At 40.8% G+C, this 17,098-nt stretch overlaps 1 protein-coding gene across 4 annotated transcripts in view; it reads right to left on the minus strand.

Moving 5' to 3' along the window:
* Positions 1-1,197, minus strand: part of CAMSAP2 (calmodulin regulated spectrin associated protein family member 2) — a 79,490-nt gene extending 78,293 nt beyond the window's left edge. For all 4 annotated transcript variants that reach the window (XM_082766387.1, XM_082766385.1, XM_082766384.1 and 1 more), the window contains exon 1: positions 996-1,197. In XM_082766387.1, the coding sequence (XP_082622513.1) occupies positions 996-1,134 (139 nt within the window). In that variant the 5' untranslated portion in view covers positions 1,135-1,197. The remainder of the gene's footprint in view (positions 1-995) is intronic.
* Between the last annotated feature and the right edge of the window lie 15,901 nt (positions 1,198-17,098).

Below are 17,098 nucleotides of genomic sequence, written 5' to 3' on the forward strand. Positions count from 1 at the left end.
TAGCAAAATTTCACTGGGTTCAAACACTTTGAAAGCGGCTTTTTGGAAGCCCCATGTCAAATATCATTGGTTCCCAGGGGCATCATAATGGCACACCTTTAACCCTGGTGAAGTATGTGAAACAATGCTCTGGCCTTAAATGCAAAAGCCACAAAATTCCAAAAGGAGGGACCTTTTCCTGTTATTCTACACAGGAGAGGGGTGAAAATATAGACTGCGAACATTTAGCTCACCTTTCAAAAACCCCTGTTTTTAAATCATAGAAAACCAGACGATTAATATACGACAGCTATAAAAACAAACAACAACAACAAAACCACCCAGCCTGGTAAGTTTTCAAGATGCCTTCCTCAGAAGACCTCTGCAGCCTGGTGTTCCTCAGCGCCTGACAGCATTTCAAGGATAGGATAATAGCTCTGGTATTCCTCAAGGCCCGGGATTTCGGAGACCCAGAAGTGTCGCCTCTCGGAGGCATTACAATCAGCTCTATTTACACTCGGACAAGGAAAGCCTGCTGTACTCTGCAGGCCAAAACCCGGCATTAAACGCTTTTCCCCCAAATCCTTCTTATTGCTTAACCACTCAAATGGCTACAGGCTCCTGGCACACACGTCAAAACTGCAGCGCACGTCCATTTCCATCGCTAACCCTCAATTCAGCTCTCCAACACCCAAACACAGGCTTGTTTTGCTGGCTTGTTTTTTTTTTTTTTTTTTTAATTTATTTTTGGCCTTTTAGAAGCTTGACCCCGGGAAAAAAAAATAAGACAAACCACGATTTGTAGAGTTCAAATCCTAGAATAAAATTACATTGGCTGTAAAATACAGGAAAATACTGAAGGAGGCGGCGGTGCTGAGGAGGCCAGAAGGTGATGAGGGGAACAAGAAACCCCCCAGGACCGAGCTGCCTCCTGCCGCCCCTCGGCAGCTGCTGGGGAGCGGAGCCACCAGGCAGGAACCAGCATCAAAGGCCGGGAAGGAGCCGACGCCACCTACCTGTCCCAAAGGCTTTGGCCACCAGCCAGGCGAGATTACAGGCGATTTTGGCTCGGGAGAAATCATAATGGTCGAAGGGCTTGATGGCGGGCACGATGAAAGTCTTCCTCATCTCCTTGGCGTCCGCGGCATCCCCCATCTTCCTGCAGGACCCCTGGCGGCTCCCAACTTACATGGTTGATCCTCCTCCTCCTCCTCCTCCTCCTCCTCCTCCTCCTGCAGGAGCAGCCGAGGGCGCGGAGCCCAGCTGGCCGTGCCGGGCTAACGCCGCCTTCCTCCGCGCAGGAATGTGGCAGAGCCCGAGCGTCCCCTTCCTCCTCCTCCTCCTCCTCCTCGCTCTTTGTCTCGCTTCCCTCACGCCACCGCCCCCCCCAAAACCGGCCGCCAGCCCCCGGCTCGGCCCCGACAGCCGCCGGCCGGGCCCTGCCCGGCCCCGAGATGTCAAATCGCCGGCCGAGCGGCCCCCGCCCCACAAAACGCCGCGGCCCGCAGCGAGCCGGGAGCGGGGCCGGCCGCCCCCCGCCGCCCCTCAGCCGGGCGCTGCCGCCGCCGCCCGCCGCCCTCGGCCCCCCGCCCGCCGCCGCCGCTGCGGCTGCCGCCCGCCCGCCGCTGCCGCACTGGCCGGGCGAGGCGCCGTGCGCAGGCGCTGCCACCTCCCCGCCGGGGCGGGGCGGCGCTGGGCCCGGGCCGAGGGCCCCGGGGGCGGTGAGGGACCGGGACCCCCTCAGCGACCCCCTCAGGGACCCCCTCAGCGACCCCGTGAGGGGTGTGTGGGGATCCCGCCTGAGTCCTCCCTCTGGGTCCGGCCCGCTGAGGTGACCCCGAGCGTCTCCTGCTCTGTGCAGCCGCTTCGCCTGACTGGAAACTTATATTTTTTATTTATTTATTTTTTTTTCGCAGAGGTTTTCCGTGAAGGGAGCTGCCCCGAGCAAGAATAAGCGCACCCGCTCGCCCCCATGCCCGCCCGGCAGCAGCTTTGTATTTCCCAGCTGAATGTGGAGGGGAGGCTCTAGGTGCAGCCTGGGCACGGGGCGGCAAGGCTTTCAGGGGGCATTTTATAGAAATTATCATCTCGTTACTTCTAAAGAGGACTTGAAATGGATCAGGGCACAGGGCTTGGCGTGGTTCCGCGGCCAGCCCTGCTGCTAGCGCTGGTGATACCAGGCTGTCATTAGGAGGCCGTGCTGTGCTCCCCAGCTTCAGTGCCAGCAGTCTGTAGTTACAGCAGTGAGCGCATAAATGAAGGGGTTGGGGAGGCCAGCGTGTGAGGAGGCTGCTGCTGACACATGCTCTCTGGGACGGGATTCCCAGGCTGTCATGCATACCGCTCATAAGTGCTGCACAGCCAGCTACACAACAAGGGCTTGCTGTTTGCAGTATGCAGCAGGAGGCAGGGAAGGAGAAAAGTTTAGAAATCCCTTTCTTAGCACGCATATGGCTGAAATTCCCAGATCCTCCCCAGCAGGAAGAGGAATAAGAACAAATTAAAATATAGGTGTGACTCAGGAACATGTTCTGCATTCAGAAATAGTACGTGTACATACTTAGCTTTCAACAACTAAAGTTACACCTGTACTTATGTGTTTTCCTGAATTAGTTGTGTGTTTTGTTTTGTTTTGTTTTTTAATATACTTTGGAACTAAGTTACATATAAGACACTTAACATTATTTTACCTGATATGGATTTTTTACATTGTTTCTGGAAAGCCTGTTTAATCCCTCCTGTATATATAACAACAAACACCTGGAATTCAGGAGCTTTAAAACCTCAAATGATTAGACCTAAAACAAGTTCCTATGTTCCAAGTCACTTGCTTCTTGTATGACTAAGAAAATACCTAAAAGTTAGGTTGACTTACAGGAAGACATGTTTATGAAAATTCTAAGGCCATCGTTTAGGTATGATGGGTATGGGTGCACTGTAAAAGGTCACAAGATTTTAAAAGCCCCAGAAGAATTTTTGGAAAAGGTGGGCTGTGGTAAGTTTAATAAAAATGTTTTTAGCTTGCTTTTAGAAGTGAACAAGTGGATATGAAGTCTGTGTAAGTGGAAAAGACCACCACCACTGGTTGCTCATGCCAGTTCTTCTGCTTTTGCAAACGTGCCAGATGTGATCTTGCTGACTGCATTGTCAAAGATAACAACAGTCAACATGGAAAACGATTAAAATTTAATTGTCCAGAGGAGATAAGCAGAAAAACTGAGCAAGGACTCATCCCCTTCTGCTTTGTTCCTGTCTATTCATCTCAAAATGTTTTAAATAGTGATAATCTCTTCTGTACACAATCTTTTTGTTGCAAAGTATTTTATACTTTAAAGTTTATTCCAAGTGGAAATGCGAAGCATTAAGAAATAAAACCAGCAGCTCCCAGATGTCTTTTCCTTCATATTCCCTTCCTTTGCTCACCTTCCCTCTCCCCTGGATTAGAAACCCATTTGCCCAGTTTTATTCTGAAATTATATCATAGACCTGATTCTTCACTGTCACGTGCCTGGTCACGCACCCAGCAGTTGTACCGAGCCTGTAGCCAGTGTCAGGCACCAGGAACAGATCTGACCACGAAGCTATGGATAATGGTGTGGATGATGGCTGTTGCTAATAGTTGTTGCTAACAGTCTTAACCTTGGGAGATAGTGGGACGAACCTTGACTAACAATGATGTATCTTGGTTTTCTCACTTGTGTCAAGATTTCACAGGGCTTCTGAAGAAGCTGTGTCTAGAGTACATGTCCTTAGTCTAAATTAGGGCTAGCACTAGAGTAGGGAATGTTCAGGCTGGAATAAGATCTAATGCATATATATGTATATATTTTTAATAATACTGTGTGATAACAGTGAAGTAAAATGTTTTAATTGACAATACCAACCAGCAACAGCTGCTTTAAACTACTGTAGTAGGGAAAATCCACAAACAGCAGTTTATGGAAAGTTTTCTAGCCTGTAGTACCTTAGTCCTGATGTTGGAAAAAGGCTAGGAAGAACACCGTGGGGATATTATCTTTAATTACTACTATGAAATTTGCCTATGTAAGATGCTCCCATTTATTTTTCTTAGCTCTTCTAGAGGTTACAGCACTCGTGACAGAAAGGGCAGCAGCTGAGGGGTGAGGTGTGCCCTGTAGCCCCTGGTGAAGAGGCAGCGTGACCAGATTGATGTGATGCTGCCAGGCTGGCAATGTGCAGATGAAAGACCAGTCACATCCTGCTGCAATCCTTAGAAGTGTGCTTGTTGACTTTAGCAGGCTCTGGGTTGGATGTACATGTATGAGACTGAGCAAGCAGTCTATAAAGGATTCACTGATAGATACTACAATGTAAGGATGATGTCTGAAATTGAATCTCTGGTATGTGGATATATATGTTATATGATATGTTGTATATCGCTGGACATCAGGAAGAGGCTCTTCACCGAGAGGGTGGTTGCACACTGGAACAGGCTCCCCAGGGAAGTGGTCACTGCACCGAGCCTGTCTGAATTTAAGAAGAGATTGGACTGTGCACTTAGTCACATGGTCTGAACTTTTGGGTAGACCTGTGCGGTGTCAAGAGTTGGACTTGATGATCCTTAAGGGTCCCTTCCAACTCAGGATATTCTATGATTCTATGATATGCCAGCCTTTAAATCTTACTGTTACAGTATTTTTTTAAAATACTTCTTCATAAGTGATGATAAGAGCAGTAAAAGCGGGAGAGTTAGGAAAGTATATTTTTTTAATAGGTGTTGCTAAATGCAAGTGATTGTCTGAATAATTAAACTTCGGTGTCATTACGGAAATGTACGTGTATGTATGCAGTTTCTGCAAGGTAGGAGTTTTCTCAGGGCATGATTTTGGAGGGGAGTGTGCTCTTCCTGTTTCAGGATGATACAAAAGTGCAGGAACAGTTAAGTATTTTTCATGTTTCAACTTCTGTTAATTTGCAATCAGAAATGAAAACTTTCAGCTTGCTTGATACTTACAATGTGTTGGTTTGTCTCCCGTTGTCCTTTTTGCTCTGCTTACTTTTGTGTCTTTTCCAAGATTTTTTTGTTTGTTGGTTTACATCTGTTTTTCCCATTGGCAGCTTTCATGTCCTGCCCATCTCCTGGAATTGTACTTGTGCCAGGGGTTTTTCGATGACTTCTCTTTCTGGGCACTGTGTAGTACTCCCTAATTCCACTGTTCTCTTCTTAACGTTCCAATACCATCAGGGTGTGTGTGCAGAGAGAGAATACTACTGTTTCCCCTACTATAACTGATGTTTTTTATTGGAAACCTATGGAATAGATCCTGCCCTCTTTCAGTAAGAGAGATCTATTTCCTTTATGGCCATCTAGGTGCCTGAACTGTTTTCTGAGGAAAATCCTAAGCGTGATTTTACAAATGTTACCTTTAAAGACTAGAGCTAGCTTAGCTGCACTGTAAGATAAATTTTATAATGGGTAATTTAATTCAAAAAACACGTTGTAGAAAAATAAAATGCAGTGTTATTACCATAATGACAGCTGTTAGGTAAAGCTTTATTTGTACTCTAGTTCAGAGGAAAATGGATATGTCTCTAGTTTTTGAATTGTGTATTCAGGTCTAAGAAGTTTAAAGCAGTTAGCAAGACTTTTTTACCAAGTGTGAATGAGAGCAAGTACTAAATTGTGTGCTTTTTCCTGTTGAATTATCCTGAACTATACTGAAGTGACTGGATGTTTTGTTTTTCATTCTGCTTCTGTACGTGAAGAAAGTTTTCAGTGCTCAAAAGAGGTAATTTGTTGGAAGCATATGCGTGTTTGTTGGTGGAGCATGAATAGACTTTAGTTTTCCATCTTTTGGTCCTGCTTTCAGTTTTCCTTGAAGCCTGTGTGTGTCTGAGTGAAACCAGCAGCAAATACTAGAGAATGGCTCTGTTAGAATGGGAAAATTTAATTGCAACAGAATTATGTTTTTAGAAGGCATGGTAGTGAAGGTGGATGAAGAAGAAAGCAAGAGAATAACATAGAACTACCTGAAGAAGTTTTTTTATTCTATTTATCTACTTCAAAACATCATTATCTAATCCACTGAATTTTTAGGCAGTTTCTAAGTTTCCCTTAACTTCCAGAGAGGTTGCATGTTATTGAGGATTTTTTAAAGATTTTGTTAGGAAAGAAGTACAAATAGCTGGAATGCTTTTTGAAAAGTGGCTGCGGAAAGTGTGCTTCACAAAGAGTTGTGCTGTGTCCATTCATCGGTATATTGTGACCCTCGCTGTTCCTGGAGATTTTGGTTATGCACACACGGGAAGGTCATCACAATTTGAGTGCACAGAATTCTACTTCATTTAGTTCTCTTCTGCCATCTTTTTAATTTGTTTATAATATTTTCTGAGTAGCTTTAAAGAAGTATACCTTAGAGTTAATTTGGAAACGTTTTCAATGTACGAAAACGTATAGGATGTCTAAGCCTCATGTAGAACAACTTGATTTAAATAGTCTCCTATTTCAATATATATTAGAAACATGGAAAGAGCAACAATTACTTTAATGGTCGCCCTAAACTAAATGTATGTGTTTACATTTATATTTAGTAATAAATACTAGGCTCCAACAAAGATTTTTAAGGTTAATTGTATGTGTAGTTCCCATTTGAAATCACTGCCACTACAGACGTGATTAAATTTAAGTCTGTATGTAATTGGCTTTCTGGGTTAAAGGTGTCATGCAGAATATTTGTTCTTGAAGAAATAACCCATATGATTTCTTTCTTCTACAGAGTCTCAAAAGAGAAATTAACTACAAAAGATTTATGCATCTGTCTGGTTGTTCTGTCCTCTACTTGTTTAGTCTTCACTGCTCTGGTTAACCTTCACATAATCACTTAGCCTACCACCCAACAGTTTGGGGTACTTACATCCTCATCTGTTATACGTGGGATGCTTTACCTACTCTGATGTGACAGCTTTTCCAGCATTTAATATCCTGCACTTTGTTTCCAGCAGGTTGAAAAACTGCTAAGTGGATTGGATGGTTACTTTTCTATTAGCTGTTTATTCAGCAAGAAGGCATGTAAAGAGTTCCTCTGTTATGTCAGCACCTTTCACACCACTGTTTAAGGTTAGAATTTTATTTTTTTTTAATACCATCTGTAACGGTTTGCTGTAACTTTGCTGTTTTCTTGAAGGCTTCTGTATAATTTCGCTTTTCCCTCTGTCATTTCCCTTGTACCCATCCAGCAGCATGCAGCCCCCTGCATCTTTAAGCCCCTCCAGTCATATGACTCCAGTATTACATTTGGTCTGTTTGTTTGGTTGGTTAGTGACTATCTATTGCTAAACAATTCATAAAGAGCGTTTTGTTTTTATGTGAATAACTGTAATGTTAAAGAGATTTTTACTTCACCTTTACTATAACACCTATAGAAATTTATTGGAAATGGATAGAATTACAACTTCTTGCTGCAGATCTGTTTGACCAGTTAACATAAACATGTAAATATCGTAGTCCATTACTGCAGACACTAATCCGGGTGCTCTCCTGCTGAAACAAATGTTGATCCTAATAGGATTCTGCTCATTTAAGAATTGCACAATTTAATTCTCTGCCCATTCTGTTAATGTCAGTAATGATGCTTCTTGACAGCTTCTTAAAAGCTGTGTGTGAATACTGCCCTATATTGTGTGTGGATATTACCATATAGTCACCATATATTACCATATCTTCATTTACTGATGTTATGAAGTGGAGCCCATTTCTTTAGGATGACTTCAGCTGACTATATGCTTAACTGCAGACTCTCATCAACTGCTCCACCCCAGTACCTATCAACTAGCTCTTTCTCAGCTGCCCTAAAGCAACCAGAGGCCGGGTAGCTCTGCTGCCATACAGTATACACAGCTGTGGTGAAGCACAAGGCATTCTCTTGGCTGTCTTACCTGGGCAGGGAGCAGCCATGGTTCCACTGTTAGCACTGAGTATGGAAGTGGCAGTCGAAATCAAGGGTGCCAGAATCGGAGCCATCTCTTTGTAGTACCCAGTGTAGTTGAATGAGGATGAAGGAAGGCTGAAACTTCCTCTTTAAGGGAATATGTGAGCCCGGGTTGTGATGGTCATTGCCCTGCACACAGTTAAGCCAGACAAAGAACATCTGGGGCTCTTAGTTCTGCACAGTTCTTCATAATCCCGCATAATACAGGCTTTGTCTTAACAGCCACAGTACAGTACTTACAGCTGACAATTTACTAAATGAGGGAAGATGCAGCCAGGGTAAGAGCATGCCTGTAGGCATTGCATTGAATCAAGGGGATGGTTATGTGAAGCAACAGAAGTAACCCCTGGAGATTTTGTACAAGAAAGTGGAGATGATGGGGTATATATCTGTAAGTTTCTCTTTGGGCTGGCAAATTTTGTCTGTGGCAAGCTCTTCCCTGCTTTATTTTCTGTTCTTAACAGAAAGGAAGCAATTGCCTGACTGGAGAATGTAAGGTAGCAGGAGAGAGATCATTGCAATGAACCCCTGCGTTGATGCAGGTCCAGCTTGTTCAGTTGAGTGAGCAGTTTGCTATGCATAGGGCGTCTGTTGGGATTGGGTACTTAAGGCTCTGTCTCAGCTGGCAGTGTTTTCTTTTAGGATTGGGAAGAGCAGTAAATTGTGGTCACCAGAAGAGAGACACTGGGAAGCAAAAACTGGCTTAGTAAGAAAGTGTACGCGAAGTAGAGAGCACAGTGCCGTATTTTCTTCCATTTTACCACCAAGGCTTTAAGTGTTTTTTTGCTGGTATAATTAGCAACACTATTTGACTTCGAGGGAATAGAGATGAATTGGAGGTGGGATACCGAAGCACAAAGAGATGAAAAACAAGAATTATAAATACTATTTTTCTTGTGTTGTGTTGTAGAAGCTCTAGTCAGAGGCCAGGATGTCACAGTGCAGAACAAAGTGATGAACTATGTTAGTTCAGAGTCAGAATGATAATGTTTTAGGTAGCAAGCAGTAGCAAATAAGGCTTTGATATTATTATATTGCTCTGATTTCATTACTTGAGTCCCACAGAAATACCCTCGCTGCTGCTGGAGAGCAGGTTTCCTGTGTATCAGCAGAAGATTAAGAGCCATCTGCATGGAGATGCTGTGTGTCTGCACTTCTGCTGGCTCTTTAATCATTGAAGACACACTGTCATGCTTCCCAGGGCCAACACCCTCTTATAACCACTGCCTACCTTTGCAGCTTCTTGCAGAACAGACGGTGTTGGTAACACAGAAGCCTTTTCTCTACCTTATGTTTTTTGCTCCCAGTCCCACTGATCTGGTAGGAGCTCTTTGTTCTTACTTGTCTCTTGTCTGTCTAGCCACACTTTTTCCTTGTTCAGGTTGTATAGTGCAGTAATGCTCTATTTTCAAGTATTTAAATCACTAATGTCAAGGGGAGATGTTTCCCTGCAGCTTTAGTTTACTCTGAAGCTGAATGGAATGAGAATGAGAGCCATGACTTAACTCCTCGTCATTTCACACAGGCTACTTGGGACCGGTGAAGCATGTCTCTGGCCTTTTTCCTTACATACCCAGCATGTTTGGCTGAATTGCAAATATTGTCAGCGGAATTGCTGTTTCATAGGCTTACTTAGTATTAATTTGTGCTTAACTGTAAGGCAGGCAGAGATATTCTGGGGGCCAACATGCTCTAGACATCCCCCCCACCTTCTCTCCAAGGAAAAAAGAAATTAGCCTAGAGAACAGAAACATTTCTGGGCTACTTTTGTCTGCTGGTATTTTCTGGCCCTGTTCCTTCCAGTATTTCCTTTGAAATGATCTCACCAGATATATCCTGAACATACCAATTGATTGGTATATTTTGATTCTCTCTCTTAGTTTTTAATTGCTGGGAGGTTTCTTCCTCTTGGGCATGAGCCTAAGCCACCACCTTTCCACAGCTCTTTTCAGTGCTTGGGCAACTGTCGTAGCCTTCTTGCTTCTTGATACCTCACCATTGCCTGAAAGAGAGCTTCTTTAGCATGGGCTTCGGCCTCTGCTGTGTCTGAAATCTAATTTCTGTGAATCTTGCTAGTTGCCACTGAAAACAATATTGCTGTGGCAAGAAACTGTACAGAATGACCTTGTCCTAATAGGTTGTGTGCCAGAAAAGAAAGCTGGAGCAGTGAAATTGGACTTTAGCACAGCTCAGTTTTGAATCATTGGATTTAAACAAAACCAAACCATTTTAACATGGAAATTCTAAGCTTGCGTTGTGTAAGAATGGTGTGTTATTTTGCCAATTTTTTCACAACCTATCCTAACACCCAAGTCAGCTGAGTTGTATTACGAATTTGCACAGATTTAATCCACTGAGTTGTTCAGCAGATAGAATCCCATGAGTCTTTCATAAGAATTTCATATTGCTTTCCTTAAAAAGAAAATACGTCAGTGGAGTCTTTAACATATAGCACAAAAGTCTCCTTTTACACTGCAGTACTTCAGACTTTAATACCCAAAGGGTTAGAAAACACGTAGTGATCTGGAGTGCAAAGTTGCTAATCAGAATTATTTTCAATATAAAAACTAAAAATGCATAAAGTGCTAAATTGTTTATTTAGTATAAATTTAAGTGATTCCAAAATTTAGAAGTATATATTAAAACTTATAATCTGAGTTGAAGCAGGCATTATCATGCTGGAATTTTTTGTAGCCAATTTACAAATCCCAGAAAAATAAGGTTTGCATGGAAAGTTCTTGGCAGATCTCTCTTGGAACAGTACAAACTAAACTGCTTAACAAGGAGGCATTCATTATTTCTGTCTTGCTACCCTCTGTTATTGTGGAGTCACCAGCTGTAAGGTTACTGGCATCTTTGAATTTTTCTAATAAAAAGCATAGGGAGCAGTCATTCAAGTGTGGTAGTGAGAGATCTGTTGTGTATTTTAGGCTCACTTTCTTTTTTAATAGCTGCCATACTTTATCAACCTGAGCTATCGCCTGCATGTTCTCACAGCAAACAAAGTTCAGGAAACTTGCTGAATTTCAGGACAAATCTGTGGCTTTATCTTCAGAGCTTCATGGACCTGCAACCTGTGATTAAACAGCCTGACAACTTGGGGCCACAACGTGCGAGAAGTGGAGGTTTGTCTGCTTAGTGTAACTAAGTGGTAAATAGTGATAAATGGTTCATAGAAACAAAAGCTCAAGAGAGTTAAAGGCTTTATATTCTTGAGCATTTAGTGATATAATCTCCTTTTTTTTTGGTAACCTTGAATACTGTAGTCTTGTATAATTGCTGTTTATTAGTAATTCCACTTACTCAGTCCTTTCAAGGCCTCAGCTTTATCACACCTTAACTGTATTTGCTGTTATGCGTTGTCTAAAAGAGACAACATTCTCTTTTATGCTGTAAAGCTTAATTATACATTACTGAGTTTAGATATATCCCATAAGATAATAGTTCTTCAGTTTTATGTTTTCATATTTAATAGTGTTCTTCCTTGCTGAGCTGTGTAAGAATTACATTTATGTGAAAAATCCATACGTTATCCAGTATTTGGTGCAGTGCCATTCTCTGATCAGAGGAGCCAAGCTATGTTCCGAGAGTGTCTTCACTGGACTTGGAGGGGATGGAGTGGAAGCTGTTTTCAAATTCAAGAATAATTTCTACTTTTTAGGTTTGGATTTGAGGGGATATTCTGAATTAATGTCCTGGTACCAGCAAGTGCGGAATTAGCTGAACTTGAACTTGGAGCTCAGTTGTTTTGTCTGAACTGGGTTTCTTAGAAGAATGTAAATAAGAACAACCTGAGAAACCTGTAATTAGAGCCAAGTTTTGACAAGGTATGTGTTCAGAGATGGACTACTAAGGCCTAGGGTGAAGTTAATTTTCGATTTACACAGATTGCTCCTTTTCTTGTTTACCCAGTCCATCTTCAGACTGATCCATGGGGCCTTGGTTTTCTCAGATTAGGATGTAGCATAAAATGTTTTACTCCCTTACATCCTAGGCACTTTATGCCAGGAGATAGGTATAAATAACTCCAAGACTTGCTATTCAGTGCTGTTACTCTGTCATTCTTTAATCTCTGCTTTTGTGTTTTGTAGGATGACTGTTGCACATCTATGCATACAGTAGCATTTGTCTGGGAGGACAGTTCATCCTTGCCATGCATGAATATCCAAGTGCCAGGATAAATTTAGTTAAATGATCATATTAATGGTAATTATTTGTATTGATGAAGCAAGAAAAATAACTCAGCAAATTGAAATATTGGAATTTTAACATATGCTTTCACACATTGCCCAGGTGTTTTAAGTCCATAAAATCTGAGTAGTGCATTGGTTCTGTAATGGCTCGATTGTGGCATTTTTAGCTATATTGAAATACATTTTTAGAAAAAATAAAGAAGTTCTACTACACGGGAAGCTATCTTATTTCATCTTTGCATAGAAATACTTAGAAAATGATTATATGAAGAACTAAAGGGGCAGAACTATATTTGAAGTCTTAGTTAAATGACACTGAATCATTTCTGGCACTAACAGTGCTATATAATGCAAACCATTTGTCCACTATAAAATTGTTTTTCCCTTTCAAATTTCAGCATGGTAGCTTTCTGTTGATAGGTTCTACATGGAGTTAGGTGTTGTCCATACTGGTGCAGCTGGCATAAACACTCTATTGTGTATTCTGGCTGTTAGGACAGAAAGGTGATGCTGCTAAGGCCACATCCAGATTACTTTTTTACCACTATGTTACAGCTAATGAAAACCATGGCCTCACAGGTGATAGGAAAACAAACAAACAAACCTTTGGGCAAGTGTTTATACATTATTTAGTACAGAGGAACTGGCAGGAGGCTCTAGCCTTGCTTTTCTAGCTTCTCAAATTTATATATATGGTGTTTATGAAAAAAGTTATGGGAAAAAATGAGTGTTAGCCATAGCAAATGTTAACAGTTGTTTTGCTCATTCTTTTCTCTGTGTAAGAGAAGTAAACAGGAAAGAAACACTTCTAGGGAAGGAGCAGTGAAAATGATGCACATTATTTTGGAGATAAATTAAAGTAATAAAATGTTTTCCTTTTGAGCTCTGGTATACTTTTCTGTTAAAAAGTCATGGACAAAGGGTCGGCTCAGTGACCAAGTATCTATATTGCAAGAAAATGCTTTTGGGAACGATTTTAGCTGAAGATGCAAATTTATTTAGGTAAATTAGTCACAATTACTTCATCCTCTGTTTTGCTTGGAAGTCATGTACAAAGTATTTAGCACGTGACAAAGATTTCTGCTAGTGAGAAGAATGCCAAATAAGTTACAGGTCTGCAAAATGAACGTCAGAGATCTTCACGGTGAGTCAGTGGAAAAAATTATCCCTGAAGTGTATTTTTTTTTTTTAATTGAACTATTAAGACTGCATTGAATACTCTGTGTACAGGGTGACGTTTTAGATTTTAAAAATCTGTAGGCTAGAGCCCAACAATAACAGTCACTCTGAGCAGTAGCGGAGGCTGACATAAAGGAAGCTTTTGAGACTTGAATCCTAGAGCTGTGTAGCCACCTAGCCAGCCGCTAGCAGAAAGTACAGGCGCTGGAAGGCTCCTCTGTTTTGTAACAGCTGCCACTGGCTGCCAGAGCCAGGAGTGGCAGCTGGCAGTCAGCAGCAAAGACAGCCTGAATTTGCCTTCTACCCTGGCAGCAGTGAGTTAGCTTTTGTAGATTCATTTAGAGCCTTTCTGCCCTCTAATAATTTCTGTGTGAAGGATTCAAGTAGGCCTTCATGGGTAGGCAGAACAGGACCAAACGTATTGTAGGGAAATAAGGTTAAACACAATGATTAATATTGGCATAGATTTTAAACAAGACTGGTAAAAAGTCTAGTTTCTAGCAGCTCCCTTGCATGTTTCCCAGTACATTCTTAGTCCAGCGATTTCTGTTTTCAAAATTAGTAATGCTGGTAAGAGCTTTAGTGATGTCATGGACATTTTTATCCAGTTATTCAAAAAGCTTATAATGGATTTTTCTTTTCAGTCTGCCACAGTAATGGATCACAACTGTCCCTGTAGTGCAAATGCAACATACCAGAGCATAAACTCTTAAGTTTATTGGACTTGCTGGTTAACAAGAAAGGGCTTCATCTCTTAAGAAGCAATATGGTTGGAAAGGGTTTATTGGGGAGGGAGGTAGCAATGCACGTCAAACATAGGTCATCTACCTTTTGTAGAATACTTCTGTGGATCTACGCTAGTGTCACAGTCACATAATGGAAAAACATGGATAAAAGTTTAGTCTAGCCACCTAAGGAATTGTACAGTGTAATAGTTGGATCTGTAACATTAATAGAGGAGAAAGAAAACTGATGACAGAAAAAAAAAGCCAAGCTGAGAAACCCAGAAGCAGTGTGTTTCGTGTTTTGTAAACATGACATTTAAAACTCCTAAGTAAAACAAGAAGCAGTAAATGAAATAAAAGGAGAAACAAGAAGTAAAACAAAAATACAAATAGCAGAAATAGGTGATGATTACTGCTTCTCATCTGGCAGGCTTAGCACAGAAAAATCAATACATTCTGTACCTGTGGGAATCTGGCATTCAGTGCCAGAGCTTCAGGGTAGGACTGCTGTTTGCTTTTTAAAAACAAACAAACCCACAGCTCAGTAATATACTTTAAGTATTCAGATTTAAATAGACTTGCATTAATTCCAATTTTACTGCAAATTTCTGCAGACTAGTGTCAACCAGTGTCTCCATAGAAAGTGGCTATTCAAACAAAGAATGCTCAGGAAGCCTAAATATTTCAGTACAGGCTTTCTTTTACTTATTATTTACTGATTTTTTTTACTGATTATTTACTAACAGGAGTTTGCATTAAGCAAAATTTAAAAAAAAAATAAAAAATCTGGGCCTCAAAATAAATGTGTGTTAAATGTCAGTACTACATCAGGACAATTTATATGAATAATAGCAAAATTGACTAGTTAATGGTTAGCTACCATTGTTTATTTTTAGATTATCTAGTTTTTTTTTTCCTGTGTGGTTGCTTCAAAGCTGTAATTCAGAAACCAGTGGAGTCATTGACTCACTGATTCACTCAGTCAAAGAACTATTCATTAAGCGTGCTTTGGCTTTGAGCTGCTGTTGACTACCTTACCTACAAATCTGTAAAGTGGCTTCTAAATCCCTAAACACGAAAGAAGCAAACAAAAACAAGAGTTTTGTAGCATCAGGTTGAGCAGACAAAGGGCCAATCCCCAGGTAAAGGTGTGTTTGATTCCATGTGGTCTGAACGGAAAGGCAGCCTCCTTCCTTTTCCCCCTACCAGCAGATGTTTTGTTGCCACCACATATAGGTGCTGTGGCATGTGCTTTTTTTTTTTTTTTTAATTGCAGGGAATCATTCTGTAAGTGACATCATTGTGAATTTCTTGCTCTTTATCCTGATCCATAGGATACATATGCAGACAATTAAAATAATACCATAAAGAAAACCTAAAATACCACCCTTGATACATTCTTTTGAGGCATAATTTAATTTTTAGATTTGTCAGTACTGCCACTTGCCACTTGAGGGAGTGACGTGTTAGGCTCTATTTTGACACTAATTTCAGTTCATTCTCAGGATGTCTACCTACACTGGGAGTTCACTCCATTTGGAAGATGCAGACTTTGCATGAGGGTATTTTCGCTACAAAGTAAACTTAAAATGTACTGTATTAAAACATTTTGGACACGTACCTTTTGAGGTGTATTTATCTGTTAATCAGACCCTGTAAGGAACTTGTGAATACCTTTCTTGCCAGATTCTTGGAAAGCTGCCTACAGGTTGTGTTCTGGTAGAGGTTTTAATTAATAGGGGTCGCTCTGGGCAGGTATCACTGTGGAGAGCTGCTACAACTAAGCAGCTCCTTGAAATGCTTGTGATACCATCTCTGATTTACTATGCACAACACCTGTTTCTTCTGAACATGCCTGGGAATAGAGGGATTTTAGTCTCCTGATTTAATCCAGTCTTGTGTTACTGAATTATTTACTGTTTACAAGTGATGCAAAAAGTCTGTTCATACTTCTTCTATAGAAGGGCTGTGAGATGTTAGAAACTGTAGGGCAAAGTATCTGGTATTAACTTGAGGGCAGGAATCCAAGATGCCACACTTGCTTTCTGTGTATTTGATATGGAAGCCATGAATGAACATGGAAAAATCTTTTTGGTATCATTTAAAATAGACCAAAAAGTGGCATCATTTAATGTTGGTAATTTGTGTTTGAATGAGTTTTCATTATTTGCCTTTTCGTCTGTAGTGAACGTCTTCACTATTCCAACAGAAAATTGTATAAATTTATGAATTGAAATTATCTGTTGTGGTAAATCTGTGTCAGTATGCATTAGCTCATTTGCACGTGTGGGTTTGTGTGTGCTCTATTACATTGCTATAACATTAACTCCTAATATTTGTTTAAGAAGTTACTCTGAAGAGTCATATTAATTAGATAAGGGGTATATTTGGACAGGGATTTTTAATAACAATACTTGATGGATTTCTAGTAACCACACATGATAATTTTTGTAGCAGCTATTGTACTGTAACACATGCAGCATAGAGTGTGAAGCTCATTTCACTGCTAAGACAAGGCGATTGTAAATTTGTAGTGCTTTAAAAAATAAAAACATGACTACACTAAATCCAGATGCTAGTACTATTTTTTTAACATGACCTGGAAACCTTAAGATTTTTTGATAAAGATATCCCTGGATAAATTGTGCAGAGTATGCTTAAACGATTGTCCTAATTATTAATGGCTTTCTAACAGGACTTAAAACCAACTTAGTTCAGCAAGCGTTTGAACTAACTAGTTTTCAGGAGGAAGGATACCAATACAAAACTCCCATAGGATTTTTAAGGGTATCTTATCTGGGCATATTTTGTACAATCTGGTGAACTCTAGAGGTACAAAACTTGAAGTTCAAAATTTTATTTAGATGTCATTAGCAGCATCAAGAGCTGGAAGAAGGGGAATGAAATTTGCCAAGGTTATCTATTCTTATATTTTTCAGCATTCTTTTTTTAAGCTTGGGAAAGTGAGAGGAATAGAACGTGTATTATCAACAACAGTCAAGACAGGCTTTCTGTTTGGACAAGCCCAATTTGTGTTACATTTATAATTGTGTGTTACATAACAGTGGTGTTA

The sequence above is a fragment of the Aythya marila genome, assembly GCF_965140915.1.
Source record: "Aythya marila genome assembly, chromosome: 8".
NCBI lineage: Eukaryota > Metazoa > Chordata > Aves > Anseriformes > Anatidae > Aythya > Aythya marila.